At 41.4% G+C, this 22,545-nt stretch overlaps 1 protein-coding gene across 1 annotated transcript; it reads left to right on the plus strand.

The window, feature by feature from the left end:
- The first annotated feature begins 11,173 nt into the window (after positions 1 to 11,173).
- Positions 11,174 to 12,220, plus strand: LOC136652940 (uncharacterized protein F54H12.2-like). The gene has a single exon (XM_066629862.1). It carries the CDS (start codon positions 11,174 to 11,176, stop codon positions 12,218 to 12,220), a length of 1,047 nt encoding a protein of 348 aa, XP_066485959.1.
- The last annotated feature ends 10,325 nt before the right edge of the window (positions 12,221 to 22,545 follow it).

Here is a 22,545-nt window from a genome sequence, read left to right on the forward strand (position 1 = left end):
CAAGGATAGGACATGCTGATAATTTTTATTCAGTATCCTGCAATGAGTATCACATGAGAATGAGAAAGTTCTGATCACAGATAATTGTCATTAGTTTCACACACACACAAGCTGCAGAACATCTTATCCATGCCAGACTGAGAATGCAAGATTAACCCCAGAGAAGAACTGGATTCAACCCAATCCTGCTTGCAATCTTTCAAGCAGGGATGTTTGATATTGCAATCAACTGCCCCAAACCGTTCATCATTGGTAGTAGGATACACTTTGGAAAAGGATGGGCAAGAACATGGAAACATTTCTGTATCCTCTACTAGTGGATGGGGTCAGTGGCATAGCTAGCAAGGGGCAGGGAATGTCTGCCCCAGGTACTAGCCTTGGGGGGGAACACCACAAATAACCCAACATCGCTAACATGGAGGTTACAAATAACCCCATCATGCTATTTATTGTTGGATGCGGAATTTCCAGCAGAATAAAATGAAAAATACCAGGGTAAAATATCTCCTTTCTATCAAACGTTATGGCCAAAAAATGGAAACAAAAAAATGTATGGAGTCCTATACAAAGTGAAACCGGGCCTTATTGTGCATTTACTCGTGAGTAGGCGAATTTGCTTTAGTGCATCGGAGGTGGTAGTTTGAGAGGAATCTAATGACACCAGAATGGTTCCTATCCAATAAAAGAAGCCCCCCCAAAACACCCAAGAAGGAAGTCCCTCCCTCCAAGCTGATGAACATATTGAGACCTATGGAAAGCGAAAGTCAGCCACAGGGTTGTGTTTACTCGTCGGTAAGCCAACATGCTTTGGCTTCTGGTCAAGCCAAGCAAAGGAGAATGCAAGGCTAGCTGCATGGTCCCAATCTGATGAAAGTGGAGCTCAACAAATGCTCCAGAAGGCAGCACCCCCCCCCCCAAAGAATAAACAGATACTTCAGTTGGTAAGGTGGGCATTGGAGAGGGTTGTAACTCGTAATGGATTTTCCTCCAAAATTTTGGAAATTGTGACTTTTAGGAATAATACCATCTTGTTATATCCCATCTGATGCAGAATTTCATCCATTGCTTTTGGGGAAATATTCACTGCATTTATTTGATGACCATTCATATCATTCATTTCATATCATGACTACTACTCTCTCAGTCTCACCTACCTGAGTTGCTTAGAAGTAGGGTGGTAAAAAAAGTGAATCAATAAATTAATTGAGAATATAATTAATTAATAATATAATTAATAACAATTGATAATTAATTGTGTCATATGGGGTGACAAAATTTTTGGGCCCCAGGTGTCAAGTGACCTAGCTATGTCTCCGGGTGGGGTGTCAATAGCATATCAATTATTTAATAGATGGCTATGCTTAGTTGTTTTCTTATTGATTATGAAATCCTTGAGTTGAAGAACCAACAATTAGCTTGCATTCAATGCACACAAAATGAAATAATAGACCTTCTTGATGTTTGAATATCCTGATCTTTTCATGCAGATACTATCACTATTTCTTTACTGTTTGAACACTAGAGTTTGGATGCGATGGGAGGGTTAAATCAAACACGTTGTCATTGATGTGGAACTCCTGTTTCATTAGTTTGCTTTAATGTCATTTTATCTGTGTGGCCCTTCTTAAAAAAAGAATCTGGAATTAAAAAGTAGTAGGATACATGGATTGCTTTGCATTTCCATGTATGCAAAGAATCCCTGATTGATGAAAGTATTTGCCTGTTTTTGGTATCCACTCAACTCGCAGCTGAATTTCTGTTATGTTCAGCCTCTTATACCAAACTATTGAGATGGAAATTGAGAAAACAGATGTTTCTGTTATGTTCAGCCTCTTATACCAAGCAATTGAGATTTCTGGCTGAAAGAACCTTGTTCCTTGAGAGCCAGCACAGAAGAATGGTCTATTAGGGCATCCAAGCCGAAGTATGAATTCACTGCCTTCTTGTGTGGCTCCTTGAGAATAGGTTCCAACCAGTCCTCCTGTTGACATTGGCACAGCTCAGCTGGTTGGGGACCACCTACCATACCAGGTCAAAGAGCAGATCTAGGTGTTCAGGGAGTTGTAACTCATCCAATCAGATTAACTCATGATGACCCTTGGTTTGATAAGTTCATCATTAAAACAGCTATCAGTTTACCAAAAGCACTCCCTTTCACCGAAAGAGTGCATGAACTAGATCCACTTGGAATAGCCTGGATAGGAAATGTTGGGGGTGGGGTGGGGAATGGAGTACTCAGTGCACTGCATCAGGAACTTGTTAACTTGTTATTAGACAAGATGAAAGACTACATGGTGCAAAGATTAAAAATGAATGTTTTAAATTAAGAGCATTTGCAGATGATATGGTTTTGATCTTAGAAAAACCTTTAAAAGACATAGAGTTGTTGATGGTTAAGTTGAAGAAGTTTGAATCATTAGCAGGATTTAAGATAAATAAACAGAAAACTAAAATTTTATCTAAAAATATGAACGAACAAGACCAATCGAAGCTGATGAATAAGACTGGGTTCAAAGTGGAGAAGAAGATTAAGTATTTAGGTATTATTTTGACAAACACGAATTGTATGTTATTTCAAAATAATTATGTTAAAGTTTGGGGTGAAATCAATAAAGATTTTGCAAGATGGGAAAGGTTGAAATTATCTTTTTTGGGAAGAATATCTGTAATTAAAATGAATGTACTACCAAAAATGCTTTTTCTTTTCCAGAATATAGCAATATTACTCTCTGATAAAACTTTTTAAAGAGTGGCAGAAAGATGTGACAGGTTTTATATGGCAAGGGAAAAAACCAAGAGTGAAATTTAAGATTTTGCAAGATGCAAAAGAAAGAGGAGGTTTAGGACTGCCTGATCTGAAGACTTATTATGCATCATGTTGTTTTCTGTGGCTTAAAGAATGGATATTGTTGCAAAACAAAAAAATTGTTGAAGTTAGAAGGATATGATTTAAGATTTGGTTGGCATGGATATCTTTGGTATGATAAGTTGAAAGTGAATATGGAATTCAAGAATCATTATGTTAGACATGCACTGTGGAAGATATGGAATCGTTATAAGAAAAGGTTTTACAACAAAATTCCACTCTTAGCTTCACCACAAGAAGCACTTTTTGGTTTGGGAACTGTACCAGGAGATAAATGGTTATTGTATAAGAACTTATTGAAATGTAATCGAGGTCAATGTATTTTGAAGTCTAGAGAGGAATTGATTGTAGAGGGTTTTGACTGCCAATGGTTTATGTATTTACAATTATTAGAAAGATTTAAAAATGATAAAAAATTATATGGTTTTGAAGAGGGAGAGACAATATTGGAGAAACAATTAAGATCAGATGAGCAGGTCATATCTAAAATATATAAATTGCTTTTGAAGTTTGAAACAGAAGATGAACAGGTTAAGGAATGCATGATCCAGTGGGCAAAAAATGTGGGCTATGAACTTTCAATGGACAGATGGGAGAAATTATGGATAAAACAGACAAAATTTACTTTGAATGTTAACATTAAGGAAAATATATATATAATGATCTATCGTTGGTATGTGACACCAAGTAAATTAGCCAAAATGTATGAAACTATGTCCAATAGTTGTTGGAAATGTAAGAAACAAGAGGGAACATTTTACCACATGTGGTGGACGTGTTCAAAAGTTAAAAAATATTGCTCACAAATTCACGCACAGATACAGTTGATCTTAAAAACAAATATACAATTGAAGCCAGAAGTATTTTTATTAGGTATGACAGATGAGTATGTGGAAAGAAAAAATGAAGTTTTATTTTTGTATATGATAAGCACTGCCAGAATACTTTATGCTCAAAATTGGAAGACTATGAATATACCTTCGGTGGAGGAATGGTGGATAAGACTTATGGATTATGCGGAGATGGATAAATTAACAATTTTGCTTAGGGAGAATTCAACAGAAAACCTTTTGAAGAATTGGAGTCCAGTTATTGATTTTTTGAATCAGAGAGAGGTTGGGGATTTGAGGTATTTTGGATTTGAAGATTGATTTTGAATTATTAGTGGTATAGATTAATATTTGTTAATGTTTGGACTGTATGTATTTGGATTATAAGTATGGGAATGTTTTGGCTTCACTCCTGCTGCTTTATTAGAATTTTGTTTATGTATGTATTTGTTTTTCTATTTTATGTTTATTATAGTTAAATAAATAAATGGAAAAAAGGAACTTGTTATACCTCCTCTTTGCATTTTAAACTTCTTGCCATCTTTGTCAAGCATTTCCCCTTTTGACATTCATACCTGTCTTGCTTTGATCTTTTGCCTCTCTCCCTTCCCTTCAGTTTTTTAAGTAAGCACCAATCTGAGAAGACTCATAGAACAGCTGGGGCTTTACTCAGGGCGAGGGGAAAAAAATCCCCTTAACCTAAGGAGACCTTCAGCCAGCTTCCAAATTGCATTGAATTCAGGGCAGGCCATGCAGCCTGGCTGTGCCACCTTGGATGAAGATTGGGCTGCCCACCCCACATTTTTTTATACTCGAGCTTTTATTTCCAGGTAAGAGTAAATGTAGTCAAGCTTTATTTCACACTAATATTAATGTTTACTTGGAAGTGAATGCAAGCTGCAATCCAATCTACTCTTACTTGGGAGTAAGTTCCATTTAAGAAATGTGGGGCTTCCTACTGAGAAACCAGTTAAAGAGTACACTATTCAGAATTTAATTCATTAGATCACTCAGGGGGCAATCCTAACTGCGTCCTATGCCAAAAAAAATTATTGTTAGGATTATAAACTCCAGGGTTCAAAAGTACCAGGCAAGGCTTTAGAAGTGAGCATGCCCTTTTGTCTGTTGCCACACATGCCTGTGTTTTCTAACAATACAACATGCATTTTTCATCAAAGTTACTGTTTCCTTTGTACGTAAGTGTTATAGAAAGATTCCATCAGTCGGTTAGTTCATCAGGTTTGGGTGCATTTCAATTGTGAGAGATCCAGATCTTGTCTTTTTACAAGCTCCTGCTTTCCTCTCTCTTTCAACGCCGGTTTTAACAAAGTGTAAACATATTTCAATAAACAACCTGCTTCTGATCTACAGTGTGAAACCTACTGTCATTGTCACCCCGTCTTCAAGTCAGTGGTTTGCAACCATTATCAGCAACCAGAAATTAGCATTTTTAGTACTATTACCCCTACTAAAACATAAAGAAAAACTTACTGATACAAGAGACGACTCTGTCGTGGAGCACGCCTAAAGTCTGACAGATATCTATTATGATGTATGAGAGAGAGAATCCCACCAACCACAGCGTCTCCTGGCCTGTACAAGTTGTCTTGGCTGGTTCTGTGATAACTACACCTGCGATTAATGTCTTCACACACAACTCGAGAGGACTGCAGCAACAAGTACAGCAATACTAACCACCTGGGTGCAACTGCACCCCCAAGCAGGCCGCAGCTGCCAGCCTCCATTCTGACCTCCTCTCTCTTTTACAGTGGCTCCCACAGTAGGAATCCCTTTCAGATCACTCTGCTGCATTGTTCTCTCCTAGGTATTGATCCAGTTTATTACTGATGCATTATATTTATGTATCTATTCATATGTCTTCTTTTTTTGCTTCTGTAAATTGGTTTGCAAAATTAACAGAAGAAGAGCTAAGAAGTCGTTAAATAAAAACTTTTCTAGAATTTCACACAGTTCTCCAAAGAATCACTGAGAAATAGAATTTATAGAGAAAGAGCTGCCACCAAAAATTTCTGATTGTTTGATGGACTAAACATTTAAAGAAAAAAATACTGATTGAACTCCTCTCTCTGGATCTCAGCTCTGACTTCTGCGTAGAACTGCTTTCTGAAAGTAACTATGCATGATTTTATTCTTCTGGATGTTTTCTGCAAGAAAGGGAAAAATCATTATTGGCGCTTTGATAATTACACATTTGTCAAGACCTCCCTGATGGCAATTGTTTGTCTGGATTTTCCTAGGGAAAAAAAAAAGGTTTGAAAGATTTCCTGAACTCTCCTCGCTGCTCCTCAGAGAGGCAGTAGTGGGAAAAGTTAATTTCTGTTGATGACTGAGCATATGAACAGGTCATTTACCAAAAGTTGCATTGATTCTAACAGAGCAATCTGAAGCATGTCTGCTCAGAAGAATATCCTACTATGTCTAAGGACCCAATCCTGTCCTACTTTGCAGGGCTGATGCAGTAGTATCAACAGGGCATTCTTCAGTGGTGTAGCTGTCATGAAAGCTTTTTCAAAGTAAGGAAACATTTACCTCAGGACGGCATTGCAGCCTTATCGCACCTGCCAAGTTGGATGGGACTGGGCCCTAATACACCCAGAAAAGTGTGAATCCAATTGTAGCCTAATTGCCTGAATAATGACACAATCCTATCCTTCCCTCCCCCTGCCAGAGCAGCTGCCACCCCCACAAGACCTACACGTGCAACACCTGGTACTTTTACTCCATGCCTCCTCCAGGCCCACCACTACAGGTGAGCAGCATTCAGAGCCATTCGAAAAAATTACTAAGGCCAGGATTGTACATTTCCTTGTGTGATGAATATCCAGTCCCCCCCCACTACTTTGGCTTCTCTTATTTATTTTTGGACTCTTTGAACCCCCCCCCCCCCCATGAATCTCAGGACTGGTTCAGGAGCCTACTGGGACATCTTCTTGTTGCAGCCTTTGTCTTTTGTTTGAGGTGCTGTTGCCCTTTGTTTGAAGTGTTGAGTGTCAGTAGTAGTAGGAAGTACATACCTTATGTCAAAACTAACTTTGACAGCTGGTCCCGCCCCTTTTTACCGGAAATCCCGCACCCTAAGGGGGTTCAAGTGACCCCTCAAACAACTTTCCCCACTGCCCCCCACCACTGGGGAGGGTTTTTGGGGCACTCCGACATTTGGTTTGGCGGGAAAAGGAGCCCGCCAATAAAGTGTGGGAAAGGGGTTCATGTGACCGCTCAAACAACTCGCCCCGTTCCCCTCGACTGCTAGGGAGGGGTTTTGTGGCACCCCGACATTTGGTTTGGCGGGAAAAGGAGCCCGCCAATAAAGTGTGGGAAAGGGGGTTCATGTGACCCCTCAAAGAACTGCTCCCACTCCCATCGACCGCTAGGGAAGGGTTTTGTAGCACCCCTACATTTGGTTTGGCAGGAAAAGGAGCCTGCCAATAAAGTGTAGGAAAGGGGTTCATGTGACCACTCAAACAACTCGTCCCATCACCGCTGACCAATAGGCACAGGTTTTATAGCTCTCGGACCACCGTGTGGCGCCAATGGGAATAAAGGGGGAGTGGGAACAGGTCTGGACATGTCCTTATATTTAAGGCCCAGGGCCTTTTGGGGGGGAGGGAGAAACCCATTCAGCCTTTTGCTGTTGCTGCTGTTTTCTGCCATGGCCTCCCCTCTGAAAAGCTCACCCGTTTCGCCTTCTGAGATGGAGGCTCCCCAGTTGGAGTGCGAATCCCCTGCCGGGGAGGGGAGTGAAAATCACACTATGGTGGTGGTCAAGATGGATAGCCCCGAAGAAGAGAAGGAGAACGTGCCGCCTTCTGAGGGGTGGGAGACCATGGATAACCCTGAATCGCCTAACACTAGCGCGCTTAGATCAGTGTTTGAGAATTTTCCCTACCGGGCTTCAGGCTTTGAGTGATTGACGGATTCTCCTCCGAGGAAGAAAAGCCACTGCTGTGAAATCGATGTCAGTGGTGATTTTCGTAGGCTGATACCTATGGAGCTTCTTTACAAGCTAGTGTTGGATGAAGAGACTGTGCGTTTTCCCCCAGCCGGCTGTGACTGTGGGTTTGCGCTTTTCCACTCAGTGTCCGAGTATCCTAAGGCCGCATCAATTAAGATTGCTCAGGTAACATTTTTACATTTATGGATGATCCTCATTGCAACTGTATTAATGGACTAGAAATTAAGATTGTTTTATATATATATATATTTTTAAAAGGAGAAAGAATGTCCCGGATCTCCAAACACTGGGAAGGTTCCAGAAAATCAAGAAGAAAAAGGCCGTACAAGTTTCCATGAAATTTTAGGCCTTCAGAAGGCCCAGGTGGAGCATTTCACCCCCAATTGCCGCTCAGGCGCTATGAAATCACTGATCAGAGCTACAGTGTATGTGATTCTTAAGCATTGCTATAAGGGGTATTTACTTGACCATTGCATTGGATGTAAAATTAAATCCAAGGAAGAGGAAGCCCACTTTTGCAGACAATGGAGTAATTTTGATAGATTAGGATTGTTTGAAGTTGTGTGTAAAAGAATCTACCTGAAGGAAATTCTGAACACTGTGATTAATATAGCTTACAGTTTTCGGTTTTTGCATCTGACCGCCACAACCGTTGATTATATTTTAAGCCTGTTCGCTAGCATGAATATCTTTGCTGACCCGCTGGTTTGGCTTAATACATTGGTGAACGGGGAGGATTACACTTACCTTGAGTATGTATATACCGTGGTTTCTAAAAAAAAAGTATCAAAAGTTTCTTGCAAGAGGGCACTGCTGTCTAAGTGTTCATGACAAGTGAAGGAGATGTAAGAAAACCTTTGTATGATTTTTTAAAAAAATAAAAGAAAATGGAAGACCCACAATGTATGTTTTTTGAGGGGAGGAGGGAGGAATGAACCAATAGGAATAGGCTTTCAGGAACATGTCTGGGCATGCCCTGGCATGCCCCTGTATTTAAGGCCCCAGCCCGAGTGTAAAAAAAATAAAAAAATAAAAAATAGAGACTGTAGACGGGCAGTGCTTGGGTACAAGTATCAATTTTTATAACGCCGTGGATCTGCGTAGTAATTCACTTGAATGGGGTACACACATGGATGATTTAATTTGAAAGGTCCCCTTGGAGAGTGAAGAACCAGAGCCATGTATTGGACCTCCAGAGGGGGTTTTATACAGGGGTAGTTCTCTGTCTGACAACCAGGAAAGTGAAGTGGATTCAGCACCCTATTGGACACAGTCCATGGTAAGCAAAAAAAAAAAAAGCGCTGTTTTTTGGGGGGAGGGTTTCGATATCGGGTACATGAGGTGGAGTGGTAATATTTTGCATTTTTCTTTTTTTAAAAAAAATCAGATGCGGGAACTAGATGTTGTGCCACTAGATTGGTCGGCTGATGGGGATACCAGTGAAGTTATCTGGAAAGTCACCGCAGTGGTGTCCGTGCATGTCTGTATGTAAAATTTTATGGGGGGGGGGTCTGAAATATAACTAGACACCTCGATCACTGAGGGGAAAAAAAAATGTGTGAGACATGATTTTTTGTCTTGTCTAGGAAGAGGATTTTGGGCGCATGACTCTCAGTGAGCCGTTAGGCTGTTCGTGCTTCCCTAAAAAGCCGGAGGAGGAATGAAAATAACTGTGAAGAAGAAAATAAAACAGATTTACGTTATCTGATTGTGCGCATTTTTGTGCTAACTGGTGCCATGGAAAAGCATGAGGAAATTTTAAAAAATATATATTATACACCCAGGGCGGTCGGGAGCTTTGTAGGGGTAAACACGCTCTTTCGAGAGGCCAAAAAGCAAAGTAAATCTCTGACTCAAAAACATGTTCGGGACTGGCTTGCAGAGCAAGATGCTTACACACTGCACAAACAGCACCGAGTACGATTTAAGAGAAACAAAACGGTTGTTTCGGGAATGGATGCGCCATGGCAGGTGAATTAGTGGATATGCAACAGTTTTCTAACTACAACGCGGGATACAAGTACATTTTAACAGTGGTGGATATACTTTCCAAATACGCATGGAAAAAAGCAACACTTGGTGAAATGGTTAGGGTGGCCTGACAAATTTAATAGTTGGGTCGCAGACTCTGAACTGTGTGAAGCTAAGTAGAGAAGGGGGAAAATGGTGGAAAATGATTTTTACATCACCCTTCCTAGCAACGCTTGCAATAAAATATTTGATCAGAACACCAGTGCTGCCTTCACGATCCGGCTGGCATGCTCCCTGGATCTGCCGGGGGAGTGGGAAGTGGGGTTAGCAGAGATACAATACCCTCACACCTGGGACACACTCACAGACGATAGAAAGTTTCAAATTGACGATGGAAGGACAGAATGGCTATTCACTCTACGGAGGGGTTATTACGCTTCAGTACCTGACATACTGGATAATATGAACAAGGTAATAAAGAGTCATATAAATCCTCCACCTGATACATCTCTGACCTATGATTCTGTGGATAGGAAGGTCTATCTTATTGCCCCATCGCTTCACAAAATTGAAGCAGAAGCGGAACTGTCTCATATATTAGGGCTGGACACGAGTTTAACCACTAGAAAATCAACCTTCACTGCGGATATTACAGGGGGGTTTAGCACCCTGTACCTTTACACAGACATTATAGACCACCAGGTCGTGGGGGACTTTTATGTGCCTCTGTTGCAATGTGTTCCTATTCGCGGCAAGAACGGTGAATGAGTTACAGTGACTTATGATAGACCGCACTGTGTAGGCGTATGCAGGGACCATATAGACAGCATCACTGTGGAGATAAAGACAGACCAGAACAAAAACGTGTCATTTCATTTCGGCAAAGTGGTTGTGAAGCTACACTTCCGTCCCAGGAAAATCAGGATATTTAAAAAAAAACATGGTCCTTCTAAAACGCTATGGGGACCCGGCCCTTTTTACCAACTACTACAGGGTGCAGGCTGGGCATGGACTTCAAGGATTTCATGCAGCGCCTGTTATGTATGGAGCGGGGGTCGGAGGCATATTCCGAAGTCTTTTTCGAAAGGCGGTTCCCCTTTTGAGGAGGGGGTTAGAGATTATTAAACCGCACATTAAATTAGCTGCCCGCAATATTACTCGGGACGTGGTTGGAAACGTTTCTCAGGCCGTATTGAATAAAGTTATACCACAGAAGGGGTCGGGTCTGATGTACGTGAAAAGAAGGAAAGCGGTTAAATGAAAAGCATCACGAGCGCTGCTGACAGGACCACCCCGCCCCTTTAAAAGAAGGGCTAAAAGTCGAAGGACTACACAGAAGAGAAAAGCTCGGAAGCCAAGATGCAGAAAGAGAGTCCTCTCTAGAGACATATTTTTTAAAAAACGACCATTGCCTTAATTCACGGTTGCTCAGAAGAGTGTACAAAATCTGAACTAGACCTGTTCCAAATAGCCCCTACGCAGACCAGCATTGAAGGAAGCATTTATGTGGAGGTGCCTCCGTTGACGGCTGTGATGGAGTCTTCATCATTGGAGTTTTTCATTGCGGGAAATGGGGAGGATTATTTGGATTTAAACAACACTCTACTTTACCTGAGATGTAAAATTGTAAAAGAAGATGGGGGTAACATTGATCGACAGGCAGAAGTGGCGTTGGTGAACTACCCTATCGCTTCCATTTTTAGTCAGCTGGACGTGACCCTGGGAGACAGACTCATCAGCCAGAGCAACAACTGCTATCCCTATAGGGCTTTCATCGAGTCTGTGCTAAACTACGGCGAATACGCACTTTCCAGTCAGTTCTCTGCAGGAATGTTTTACAAAGACACACCTGGTGAACATGACTCAGCGGACCTGGATGGGCAAAACGAAGAGTTTATTAAAAGAGTGGGACTGATTGCTGAAAGCAGAAAAATAGAACTCCTGGGTCATCTCCACGCGGACCTCTTTTTTCAGGAAAAACTGTTGTTAAACAGGGTGGACGTGAAAATTAAACTCACCCGGAGCAAAGACAGATTCTGCATGATGACTGATGACGCAAACGTCCATTACAAGTTGAAGCTTTTGACAGCGTCGCTGTTTGTAAAGAAGGTGAGAGTCTCCCCGGGGGTACGGCTGGGGCATGCTGAAGCTTTGCTTACAGCCACCGCCAAGTATCCCGTGGACCATGTCAGTATGAAAGTGTTTAGTCTCCCGGCGGGGAGTCGCGTTAGTAACCAGGAGAACCTGTTTCTGGGACAATTGCCGAAGATGTTCGTGATCGGCCTGGTGGACAACGACGCTTTCAGCGGAACCTTCAGCAAAAACCCGTTTAACTTTAAGCATTATGACATCAATTTTTTTGCTATTTACCTGTCGGGGTACCAAATCCCAGCAAAGCCGTTTCAACCAGACTTTCAGGAAGGAAGCTGTGTGAGGGAGTACATGAGCCTGGTGCACGCCTCTGGTAAGCACATGAAAGACAAGGAGCTGATAGTCAACAGAGAAGACTTTGCGAGGGGTACACGCTCTTTGCCTTCGACCTGTCCCCTGACCAGGAATGCGGCGAGCACTATTCCTTGATCAACACGGGGAACCTTAGGGCAGAAGTTCGGTTTGCCATACCCCTCCCGCAGACCGTTAACATGATCGTCTACAGGGTTTTGACAACATAATTGAAATAAATAACCAGAGGAATGTTCTGTTTGATTATATGTGACATGGACACTCTACAGTTAACGTGGCTGCTGTCCATTGACCCCGCCACCCATAAGGTATTCAAGGGAGTGTTTCCTTGTGACCAGCTTCCTAAAGCTAACCAGCTACAGAGGCCCACGGGATTGGTGGTCAACACGGACCCTCATGATCGCCCGGGAGAGCACTGGCTAGCTTTGTACCTGTCAGAAGAAAACCAGGTAGAGTTTTTTGACTCCTACGGCCATCCGCCAGACCATCCCCGATTCCCCGAGGCAATCATGGATTTTTTAAGAACATGTGGCCCTGTAACGACATATCAAGCAAAGCAAGTACAATACCCGGACTCTGCAACCTGCGGTTACCACTGTGTGTTTTTTCTGCGCCAACGGTGTAAGGGGCTAACTTTTAACCAGATTCAAGAACTCTATTCCAATGATTTGCTAAGGAACGACCGCATGGTACTGCTATTTGTAAAAAAGAAGCAGAACATGTCACAACTAGCCTCCCGGTTTTCTTATCAGCCCCAAACCTGTGTGTCATGTAGTAATTTTCATGGGCATGGCTTTCAATAAAAAAGATACCCCTCTCTGAGGGGGTTTAAAAGAAAAAAAAAAGTCAAAACAGGGTGTTTTTTTTTTTTTTTTAAAAAAGTGCTTTTATTTTTTATAAGGTCAGCCATGGTACAGAACTAGATTGTCTCTGCTTTTTAGAAGATCTTCTGGAAGCCTTGGGAGTATGTTTTATTTCCATCACGGGGCTGGGGTTTTTCAAGTGGTCCAAAGAGGTCCTGTTTCCCGGGTTGCCGACAACCGTGGATGGGATATTTAGTTCAGCCATTGCCTTCAGAAAGACATCCCAACCCTTAGGCGTGCGCGCAGCTGGCAGCGCATGGATTTGTGTGATTCCTTTCACCAAGCCCAACATGTTGGAGCCAGGGATAGTTTCCCCTTTGTAAACAAAAGCCCCCTTTTCATTCCACGAAGAAACAGACTTGTTTTGCATCATTTTGTTTAGTACTATCTTCGCAGGGTTTTTATATCTGACAGACAAACTGTCCAAGACTTCATGATATACACTGTCTGGATCTGAAGAGACATGTGCTTTGGTAGTTGTCTCAGCCGGTTCTGCAGGCATTGCTGCTGGTAACGACAAGGTCAGATGTCCTTTTTCAGATTCCCCCTGTTTCACATGAGTTAGATATTTTTGAAGCAGAGCGGAATATTGTTTTACCTTTTCATATTCTGTTAAGTCCCTTCTCTGTAAAACATTTCGCATGTCAGCATCTAAGGAACTGAGGGCTGTAGTTTTGATGTTTTCTTCTCCTGGGGAACGATTTTTCAGTTGCTCTAACTGGTGGCTAGGTACAAGGAACATTTTTTCAGCGTGTTCCATCAACGGTTACGTAAAAGCTCTGCGACTAGGGGGAGAGCTAAACAAGGGAGCTAGAAACCCTCCAGATTGATTTACCAGCTGCTTCTTTTTTCTTAATGATAGCCGTTTATTACTCAGTTTTCTGATGAGTGAGCGGTTTTTTCCCAGTTGAGAAATCTGATTGCCAGATAAGGGAATGTTACCTTTTAAAGTGTTGAGTGCAATTTCTGAGATAGCCGAGACGAGATCGTGAGGAACCGCGCACAGAATGGCTTTTCTCTGTCACGGGGGGGCCTTGATAAGCAGCTGTAAAAGGGGTAGATTTCTTCTCACGCAGATAGACATGTTGCTGTGAGGAGGACGCGCTTACATTTGAATGCCCTATGGGTTAACTCACTTGCTTTTGTAAAGGGCTCCAAGTTTCTTTTTTTCATAGTGTATATGACCGGCCAGTCTGGTGGGAAAAGCCCCGTCCTCAATCTGAAAGATTCAGGCGTGGAAGCATTTAAGTCTACCATCAGATACCCATAAGGTTTTGCGGTAGCGTCCTGAAAACTCTCTAGAAAGAACTGAATGTTTCCAGGGTACATTTGGCGTGCCAGTGTAACGATCTGTAGTTTGTCCCTGGGGTTTTTGAAGAGCACCATGTATTTTGCGTTTAAGGTATTGGTGCGATTGGATTTTCCCTGGAAGAAAATGTTCTGTGTGATTAAAAAAATACTTAAATTACGATGATGCACATACTTGGTAAAAACATCAGCGATCTCAGTGCTGGAAGAAGCAGAGGCCATGAGGTCATCCACGATAACAAGATTCACTTTATTTGGGGGTAGTATTTCATCATCATTAAACGTCACAGGGAGCCCCTCCATAAAACATATGTGGGGGTACTTCTGAAGGAGCTCCTTATACATAGGCTGCCAGCATGCATAACACCATACAATATTTTCAGGAACAACAGAGAGCACAGTATGCGCGTGATCCAACATGTTTTTTATAAAATACGTTTTCCCGCAGTTGCTAGGCCCTGCTAAAATGGCCGAAAAAGGGTGTTTCCACCGCACATCCATCTTAATACCCGTAAGGGAGAGTTCTGAAGTCTTTCAGAAGGACCCTCTTATCATATACAACCCTTAGCGTCTTCTTCAGACCGCCTGTTTCGATACACCACATCTTTTTATTTCTCAGAATGCCCCTCTGCTGCAGAACAATTTCTTTAGATCCCGTTCCATAGTCCAGAACCATCTGTTTCAGACTATCGAAATGGAACCTTTCAGAATTCTGAGCGTGGAGCGTAATGCCCTTCACTCTCATGTAAGACCTCGCGGAGGACAGTCTCAGGCCATAGGTCTTTGGACCAGCTAACACAAACTCTGTGATGCGTTCATTTGGGGGAATCTCATTTGTCAGATCCCCTAAGTAGTCTCCTAGGGGGGGACGCCAGTCCCCCTCACAATGTACAAACAGAATCTGTGTCATTGTACAAGCACCTGTCACCCAACTGTTCCAGCAAGTTGTAAAGTTCTAATTGCGCGTATGCGGTTGTAAAAGCCCCTATTAGTACATTTGTTCTACCGGACCGTGTGTACCTGTCTGATGAATTTCTCCAAGACACAGTGATTGCCTCGTCGTCAATAATTTCAAACCCTGAAATCTCATAGGCAGGTGAAAAGGCATACTCCAGAAGCTGAGTAGGGTCCCTCACGATGCTGCTGTTCAGCAAGTTAGAGCGCTGAGCGAATTTTCCCCACAAAGAATTTAAAAACAACTTTGCTATCTGGCGCTTTGCGGGGTTCACCGCGATCTTTTGGGGGCGTAATTCAATGCCCTCTTTTTCACGATAATCAGAGATATATTGTTTCTTTTTCGCCTCATCCGTGCACCACGAGAGATAGCCCATGGCTTCTTGTTTCTGACGTAGATGCATTTTAATGTAACCAGAAAACAACTCGTCAGATTTGCCAGGAAAATCCCATATCTCTGAAATTGCCAAGACCCTGTACCCCTTTTCCAGGGCTTTCATCACCTCAAAAGTGCACCATGTACCTATGATGGCGCGTTCCTCATCAGAGTGACAGCAGGGTTCTTGCTGGCTCGTTTCCGCACATTTCTTGCACAAAGGGAACATGAGCTTCCCCCTCACCCTAACCAGTAATAAAGGGAAAAAGAGTCCTCTCGGGGGGAGCACTTTCATTTTCACGACACCAAAATAGCAAGACAGGGGCTTAAAGTTCTTGGTGATAATTTCAGGATGCCCCAAAGGATATTTCTTTGTTTTGTTTACATAAGGGTACAGGCTCGTGAAGTCATAATAACATATTTCCTCCCCCTCTTTGGGCTTGTAATAGAGGGTAAAGGCATTTGTTCTCCCACCAAACAGCACATCTCTAGGTTGCAGAGGTTGCGGAGGGTTTATTTCAGATAGAAATGCTTTAAGCGCTGCATCACCGGCTAACATTTCCCTCCATTCGTGTTCCCAAATGGTAATGATCTCAAACCCCATATCTTTGATCTCATACTCCCTACGCTTGGTCTCATAATAAAGCATATGGTAGGTTGTGTTCCTGAGGGGGTTTATTTCCGTATCCTTGTAACAAATGGGACAGCCGTGATAAAAACACCCGTAAAATTCAAAAGCTGTTGGTTTGTCCCCAATCACTTCATAGCCATCCAGATAATATTCTCCTGCCCAAAATTCTCCCCCTTTCAGAGTGTGTCTGATCTCGATGGATTTTTTATGCTCCAGATACATCAGCCATTATATAGCCGCAGAGGAAAATCGCTTTTTTATCAAGTCGTCGTTGTCCCATGGTAGAATAGCGATAGCATTGCTTTCTAAAAACATGTATCTAAACATGGCCATTGCGACGCTAGCTATGGTTAAGTATTGAAACGGATCCAGCCCGTCCCTCCCTCCCGATTTAGTCATCCGTAGGATTTCATCCCTCAACAACATACAGGCCTTCCTCAATATTTTTACATCCTGTTGGCAGTAATGCGCTAGCTCTTTCTGGAGATTAAAAATGCTGTTCTTATTTTCCTCATACCACGTGAGAAAATCTTTTTTCTCATCAGGCATCATGGTGTCATACCCGTAAAATTTCGGGTGGGGGAGAGGGCCTTGGTAATCCCAGTTTTCAGCAGTGTTAAAAAAATGGGGAAAATATCCTTTACAGCCCTCAAACCCCAAAGCCTTGGGAAGTTTCCCAAGCTTCATGGGGAGGAAGTTTAGGCAGTTGATAAATTTTAAATTCAATTTTTTCACCGTCACGCACAAAAGTTTACCTCCCTGTACAATAAGTTTCACATCCATCCTTTCCTTCACCATCTGGTTTAAGATAAAGTAGCTATCATACCCCTTTGCATTGTGTGCCAAAAAGGTGAATCCTTTGAACTTTGGGGAGATAAAAGTTGAAATGAAGTCTGAAAGACAGCCTTCGCCCTTAAACTCCCAAGTTTTCCCTTCCTTTGTCCCCATCGCATATATATAATTGGGAAAGTGAATTCCTGTCTCCTGAGTACACTCAAAGTCAAAAAAGATATACTTGTCTGAAAGTTCAGGTTCCCTAAGAGGAGGAATGTAACAGAGATGGTCAGGTAAAGGAATACTGAGACACTCCAAGCACTTTTGTGGCTTGCATTTGTGTCTTTTAGCGACATAACCTCCACATTCTTCACACAGCCATTTAGAGAAACAGTCAATCTCCTCTTTGGCCGCTAATTTTTTATGGATATTTAAACAGGCCCGAGAAGGGCATATCAGTCTGCAGCTTTCACACCGCACCTTCACCTCCCTGGTACACTGCCTCTGTAAACAAAAACGACAGCGAAACCTACAAGTGTGTGTATGAGCATAAGGAGTTTCACAGATGGAGCAATAATTTCTAGAACCAAAGAATCCTTTCATGTTTAGAATACCATAATAATGTTCATCGTGTAGCACTAGAAAGTAGGACTTATCATGTATAAGTGGGCCCGATCTGAAGATTTCCCAGCCTTTATCACCATATAGGACAACCCCTATATTCACTTGTAAATACCTTTCAAATCTCCTCAGGTCTGATAGTAGTATTTTTTAATCAGGGGCAATCCCAACTGCTGCATACAGCTGTCTTGCCATCTGTAATAAATGAAAATCAGTATACCCTTGGCCATTTATGATTGCTAAGAGACTCCCCCCAAAGCAAAGGTTGCTGTCCTCATTATTCAGGTCAACAAGGTGTTGTCTTTTCTTTTCTATGATCTTGCTATAAAGGACAGTGCTTAGCACTCTTTGGCCCCTCCCACCCCTGTTTCTGATAATTGAAACAATGAGACGCAACTGACCATGGAGATGAACTTCTGCATTGCTCTGAATGAGATTCCCTATGTTAGCAAAAAATGATGCAGCGTCCAGAGCATTGATGTGTCTCCTCAAGGAGAAGAGGGGGTTATTTAACCCCGCTCCTTCAAGACGCAGTTGTACTAAATCCCCCGGATCTATTTCGCTACGTAATTCATCCATTAATTCCTGAATGTTATTTATTATGGCGTGTTCAACCAACAGGGGGTGACTTAAACGCTCCAGGTTTACAAAGCGGAAGGAAAAAGTGTATCGGGAGACTGGTAGTCTCGGAGCATGCCATTCCCAGCGACCCTCCCTTTCCAGGTAGACTCTTGGTTCAGGCTCCTCCTCCTCCTCCCCCCTGTAGTGTTCATAGTGGAATAACCGCTATCGGACACAGGGTTTGAATTGGAGGAATAGCCACTATCAGAATGGTCTTCAACCATATCAACACCTGCATCTGGTGTATGAACAGGTGACCCCTGGGGGATGGGAGAAAGCCGTATATCATCATCCTCTGAATCAGAGGAGTCCTGTGGGGAGTGTGGGAAGCCTGCCCCAACCTGATTCACCCCTGCATCAAGTGGAGACTTGTGTGGTGTCTGGCTCAGGTCCCCCTGCAGACTATCAGGATAGATGTGGAAATGTTTAATATTTTCTTGAAAAGAAACAAGCATCTCTTTATCAAGCCCCTTCCCCTGAAACAACGAGCAACAGTGTTTTTTTAACTCTGAATTCCAGTAGCTAAGCTGAGCTGAGAATTTTCTCTCCTTCTCAATAACAGAATTCATACACTCGTTCAATAATCCACCCAATTCAAAACATTCATCTGGGTCAAGGTTTCTGGTTTTCTTCTGTTTTTCTTCGGAGCAAAATCTTCAGATTCACTTTCAGACAAGGCAGCAACATGATGCTTCTGGTCAGGGAGCAGTCTGCCAGTAGGTGTGACAGTTCCTAGAAGGAAAAGGCATAATTTTCTTTTACTGAATGGGGAGACTACATAACTAAAATAGGCAATTTATTATCATAAGAACAGACCATAGGCCCCCACCTAGTCCTGCAACCTGTATCTCACACCAGGTAAAAAAGAGAGTCCCTTGCATAGTCCACTTCTAAAATCCTGGCTTGTAACCCACAATGGATTTTTTCCTCCAGTCTCCTCTTAAAGGCATCCAGTCCCAAGGAGTAAAGAAATATTTTTTTGTCAAATTTAGTGGATAAATTTATACAAGTTGTTACCTTTCTGGTTGGTAGCAGTTGCTACATTAGAAGTAGAAGGCCCCCCAGCAGCTTTTATTTGAAGAATATTTTGCACAGGCCCAGTATTTCCTGAATGTAGAAAAAACTATATTTTAAAATCATTTTCTTTTAAAAATCTGACATTCCTAGGAAAAAAGAGGCATCAGATTACCACACCCCAACCCAATATTAATTTTATTTTTTTAGTTTATACAGGCTGGAAATGGAACAGCTGATACCTTTCTGATTCCCCGCTGTCGAGGTACTAGGTCTTGGTGACATGGGAATGTTTCTTTGGACCACATTACCAGGTGCTGGAGGCATTGGCCTTGGATTTCCTAAAGGTAGACAAACCAAAATTTAAAATCGCTAGAAAATAGTGGCATAGGATTTCCCATTAAAAATATTCCTATTATGTAATTTATACAGGTAGTTACCTTTTTTGTGACTGTCCAGAGCAGGTGGTTTGGACATGCTAGGCTTTGGACTCAATGGAGATTTTCCTCGGGGTCCATTAACACCTGCGTGATTTTGCACAGGGCCAGTATTTCCTGAATGTGGAAAAACCAAAATTTTAAAATCAGTTTTCTTTTTTTAAAAAAAATCTGACCTCCATAAAAAAAAGGCCTAGGATTACCTCCCCCTGTGCAGGATTTTGGTGACCCTCTAGCAACTAAAAGAAAAAAAGGAAAATCTTTTTAATTTTTTATTGTTATTAATCAGGTTCATTACCTCTTTTAAAGACGCCTGAACCACTATCACATCTGTTGGTAAGAGCTGTATCAATAATTCCTTTAGCTGAAGTGATCAGAAATTTAATTTTATATTAAATGGTTATAAATGTGCAATAAAAAAGGGGAGCAATAACAGAATTTTTACCTCTTTTGAAAAGGGTGGGGGATGATTCTCCTTCAAAACAAAGAAATAAAACAGTAAAAATAATTATGATTATATAGTATATCTACTTTCATGATTTTTAAATAAAATATGAGGTAACACATACCAGAACTGGAAGCTGAGTATAACCCATCAGAACTGGGTGGGGGGGTTAATCTGGTACTTGAAGGAAGTCCTACAGTTTTTTTTTTTAAAATAAAAATAAGTAGGATCACTTTACTTATTTTAAAAAGAAACTTAATTAAAAAATATGCACAGTTTTACCTTTTCGAAATATGAAAGTCTTTTTCATACAGTCTGAATTGTCACCTGACTGCCTAGGGGGATCTGAAAAAAAAGAACCATTTTGAATTGCTCAATATTCAGAGGAAATAAAAAAATAAAAATTCAACTGTACAAATACCTGGTTTAGCAGTTGATTCCTGCAGTGCCCCCAGAAACAGCACTAAATTTGAAACAGAAGAAGACATATAAATGTATCTTGTACTTTAAAAAAATAATAGGATACTATTATTTAAGATGATTCTCACCATCAGATTCCTGTGAAATATTTGGTTCATCTTCCTCTGACATTCCACCAATCAAACAATTTATTTTTTTTTGCACTGTACACCTGGAAAAAAAAGACAACATTTTTTGCCCTATGGCCAAAATTCAAGACAGCCCCTTCATCACCAGCCTTCATCACCAGCCGCCCTGGGTCCCTTTTTGGGAGAAGGGCGGGATAAAAATAAAGTTTTTATTATTATTATCAAATTGACACAAGGGGGCAGTCAAATTCCATGGGAAAAAAAGCAAAAGTCATGCACCTCACACAAAATTCAACACCTGAAAGAGAGAGACAGCTAGGATTTTTTTAACTCCTGTCAATATTAGCCCCTGAGCACATACAGAGTGAAAAATACAAACCTTGAATATAAACAGTCTGACATACAGATTCTGATAGAGAGAAGCAATATTTAATTCTAACAGATTCACATAGGCCCTTGCAGTGTTGGAAAATGCTCAAAACATTCCACCCCCTCCCTCCCAAAAAATCAAGATTTCAAACAATTTGCACTGGCCACTTGTAAAGTGTAAAGGCACACAGGCCCACATTGAATAAGAGAGGCCTCTGCTGACAGCCCCACCCCATCCACACACACACACACACACACACACACACACACACACACACACACACACACAGCCATTGTCCTAGCTGGATAATGACCAAAATTCAAGTCATACAGGTGAAAAGGAACATTCCAAAAAAAAACAAAACTGTGCAGCCTGACCATCTACCCCTCATGAATAAAGGCAGCATTTTTTTTATTTCTAACAGATTCACACAAGATCACAAAACACGTTAAAAAACATCCCCAACCCCTCCCTCCCAAAAATCAGAGATTTCAAACAATTTGCACTGGCCACTTGTAAAGTGTAAAGGCACACAGGCCCACATTGAATAAGAGAGGCCTCTGCTGACAGCCCCACCCCACCCACCCACACACACACAGCCATTGTCCTAGCTGGATAATGACCAAAATTCAAGTCATACAGGTGAAAAGGAATTTTTACCTCTTTTGAATAGAGCTGGAGAAGATTCTCCTTCAAAAAAGAATTAAAACAGTAAAAATAATTATGGATTATGTAGGATACACAGTTTCTTGATTTTTAAATAAAATATGAGGTAAAGTAACACAAACCAGAACTAGTTGCTGAGGATAAACCATCAGAACTGGGGGGGGGGGGTTAATCTGGTACTTGAAGATACTCCACCAGTTACTTTAAAAAGAAAAGGAAGGCCACGTTACTAGATTTTTAAAGAAACTCTAGAAACTTATTTTTTAAAAAAATATAGGCACAGTTTTACCTTTTCGAAAAGTGAATACCTTTTCCTTACAACCTGTAAAAATGTGGAAAATCAAATTTTAAAAATAGGCTTGATTATTCAGTAACTTTCCAGTTAAAATGTTATAGGCCCCTCTTACCAATTTTGCCATCTGACATAGCAGGGCCTGCTTGAGAAAGTGGATCTGAAAAAACATAAAAGAACCATATTTTTTTTGCTTGCTCAGTTTTTATCTTAGAAAGGAAGATAAAAATTCAACTGTGCAAATACCTGGTTTAGCAGTTGATTCCTGCAGTGCCCCCAGAAACAGCACTAAATTTGAAACAGAAGAAGACATGTAAATGTATCTTGTACATTTAAAAATTAATACGATACTATTATTTAAGATGATTCTCACCATCAGATTCCTGTGAATTTCCATCGTCGTCCTCAGACATTCCACCACTGATCAATCAAACAATTTTTTTTTTGCACTGTACACCTGAAAAAAAGACATACAGACATAAAAGATTCTGACATACAGATAGATAGAAGCAATATTTAATT

Source organism: Tiliqua scincoides, chromosome 5 (genome assembly GCF_035046505.1).
Source record: "Tiliqua scincoides isolate rTilSci1 chromosome 5, rTilSci1.hap2, whole genome shotgun sequence".
Taxonomy (NCBI): Eukaryota; Metazoa; Chordata; class Lepidosauria; order Squamata; family Scincidae; genus Tiliqua; species Tiliqua scincoides.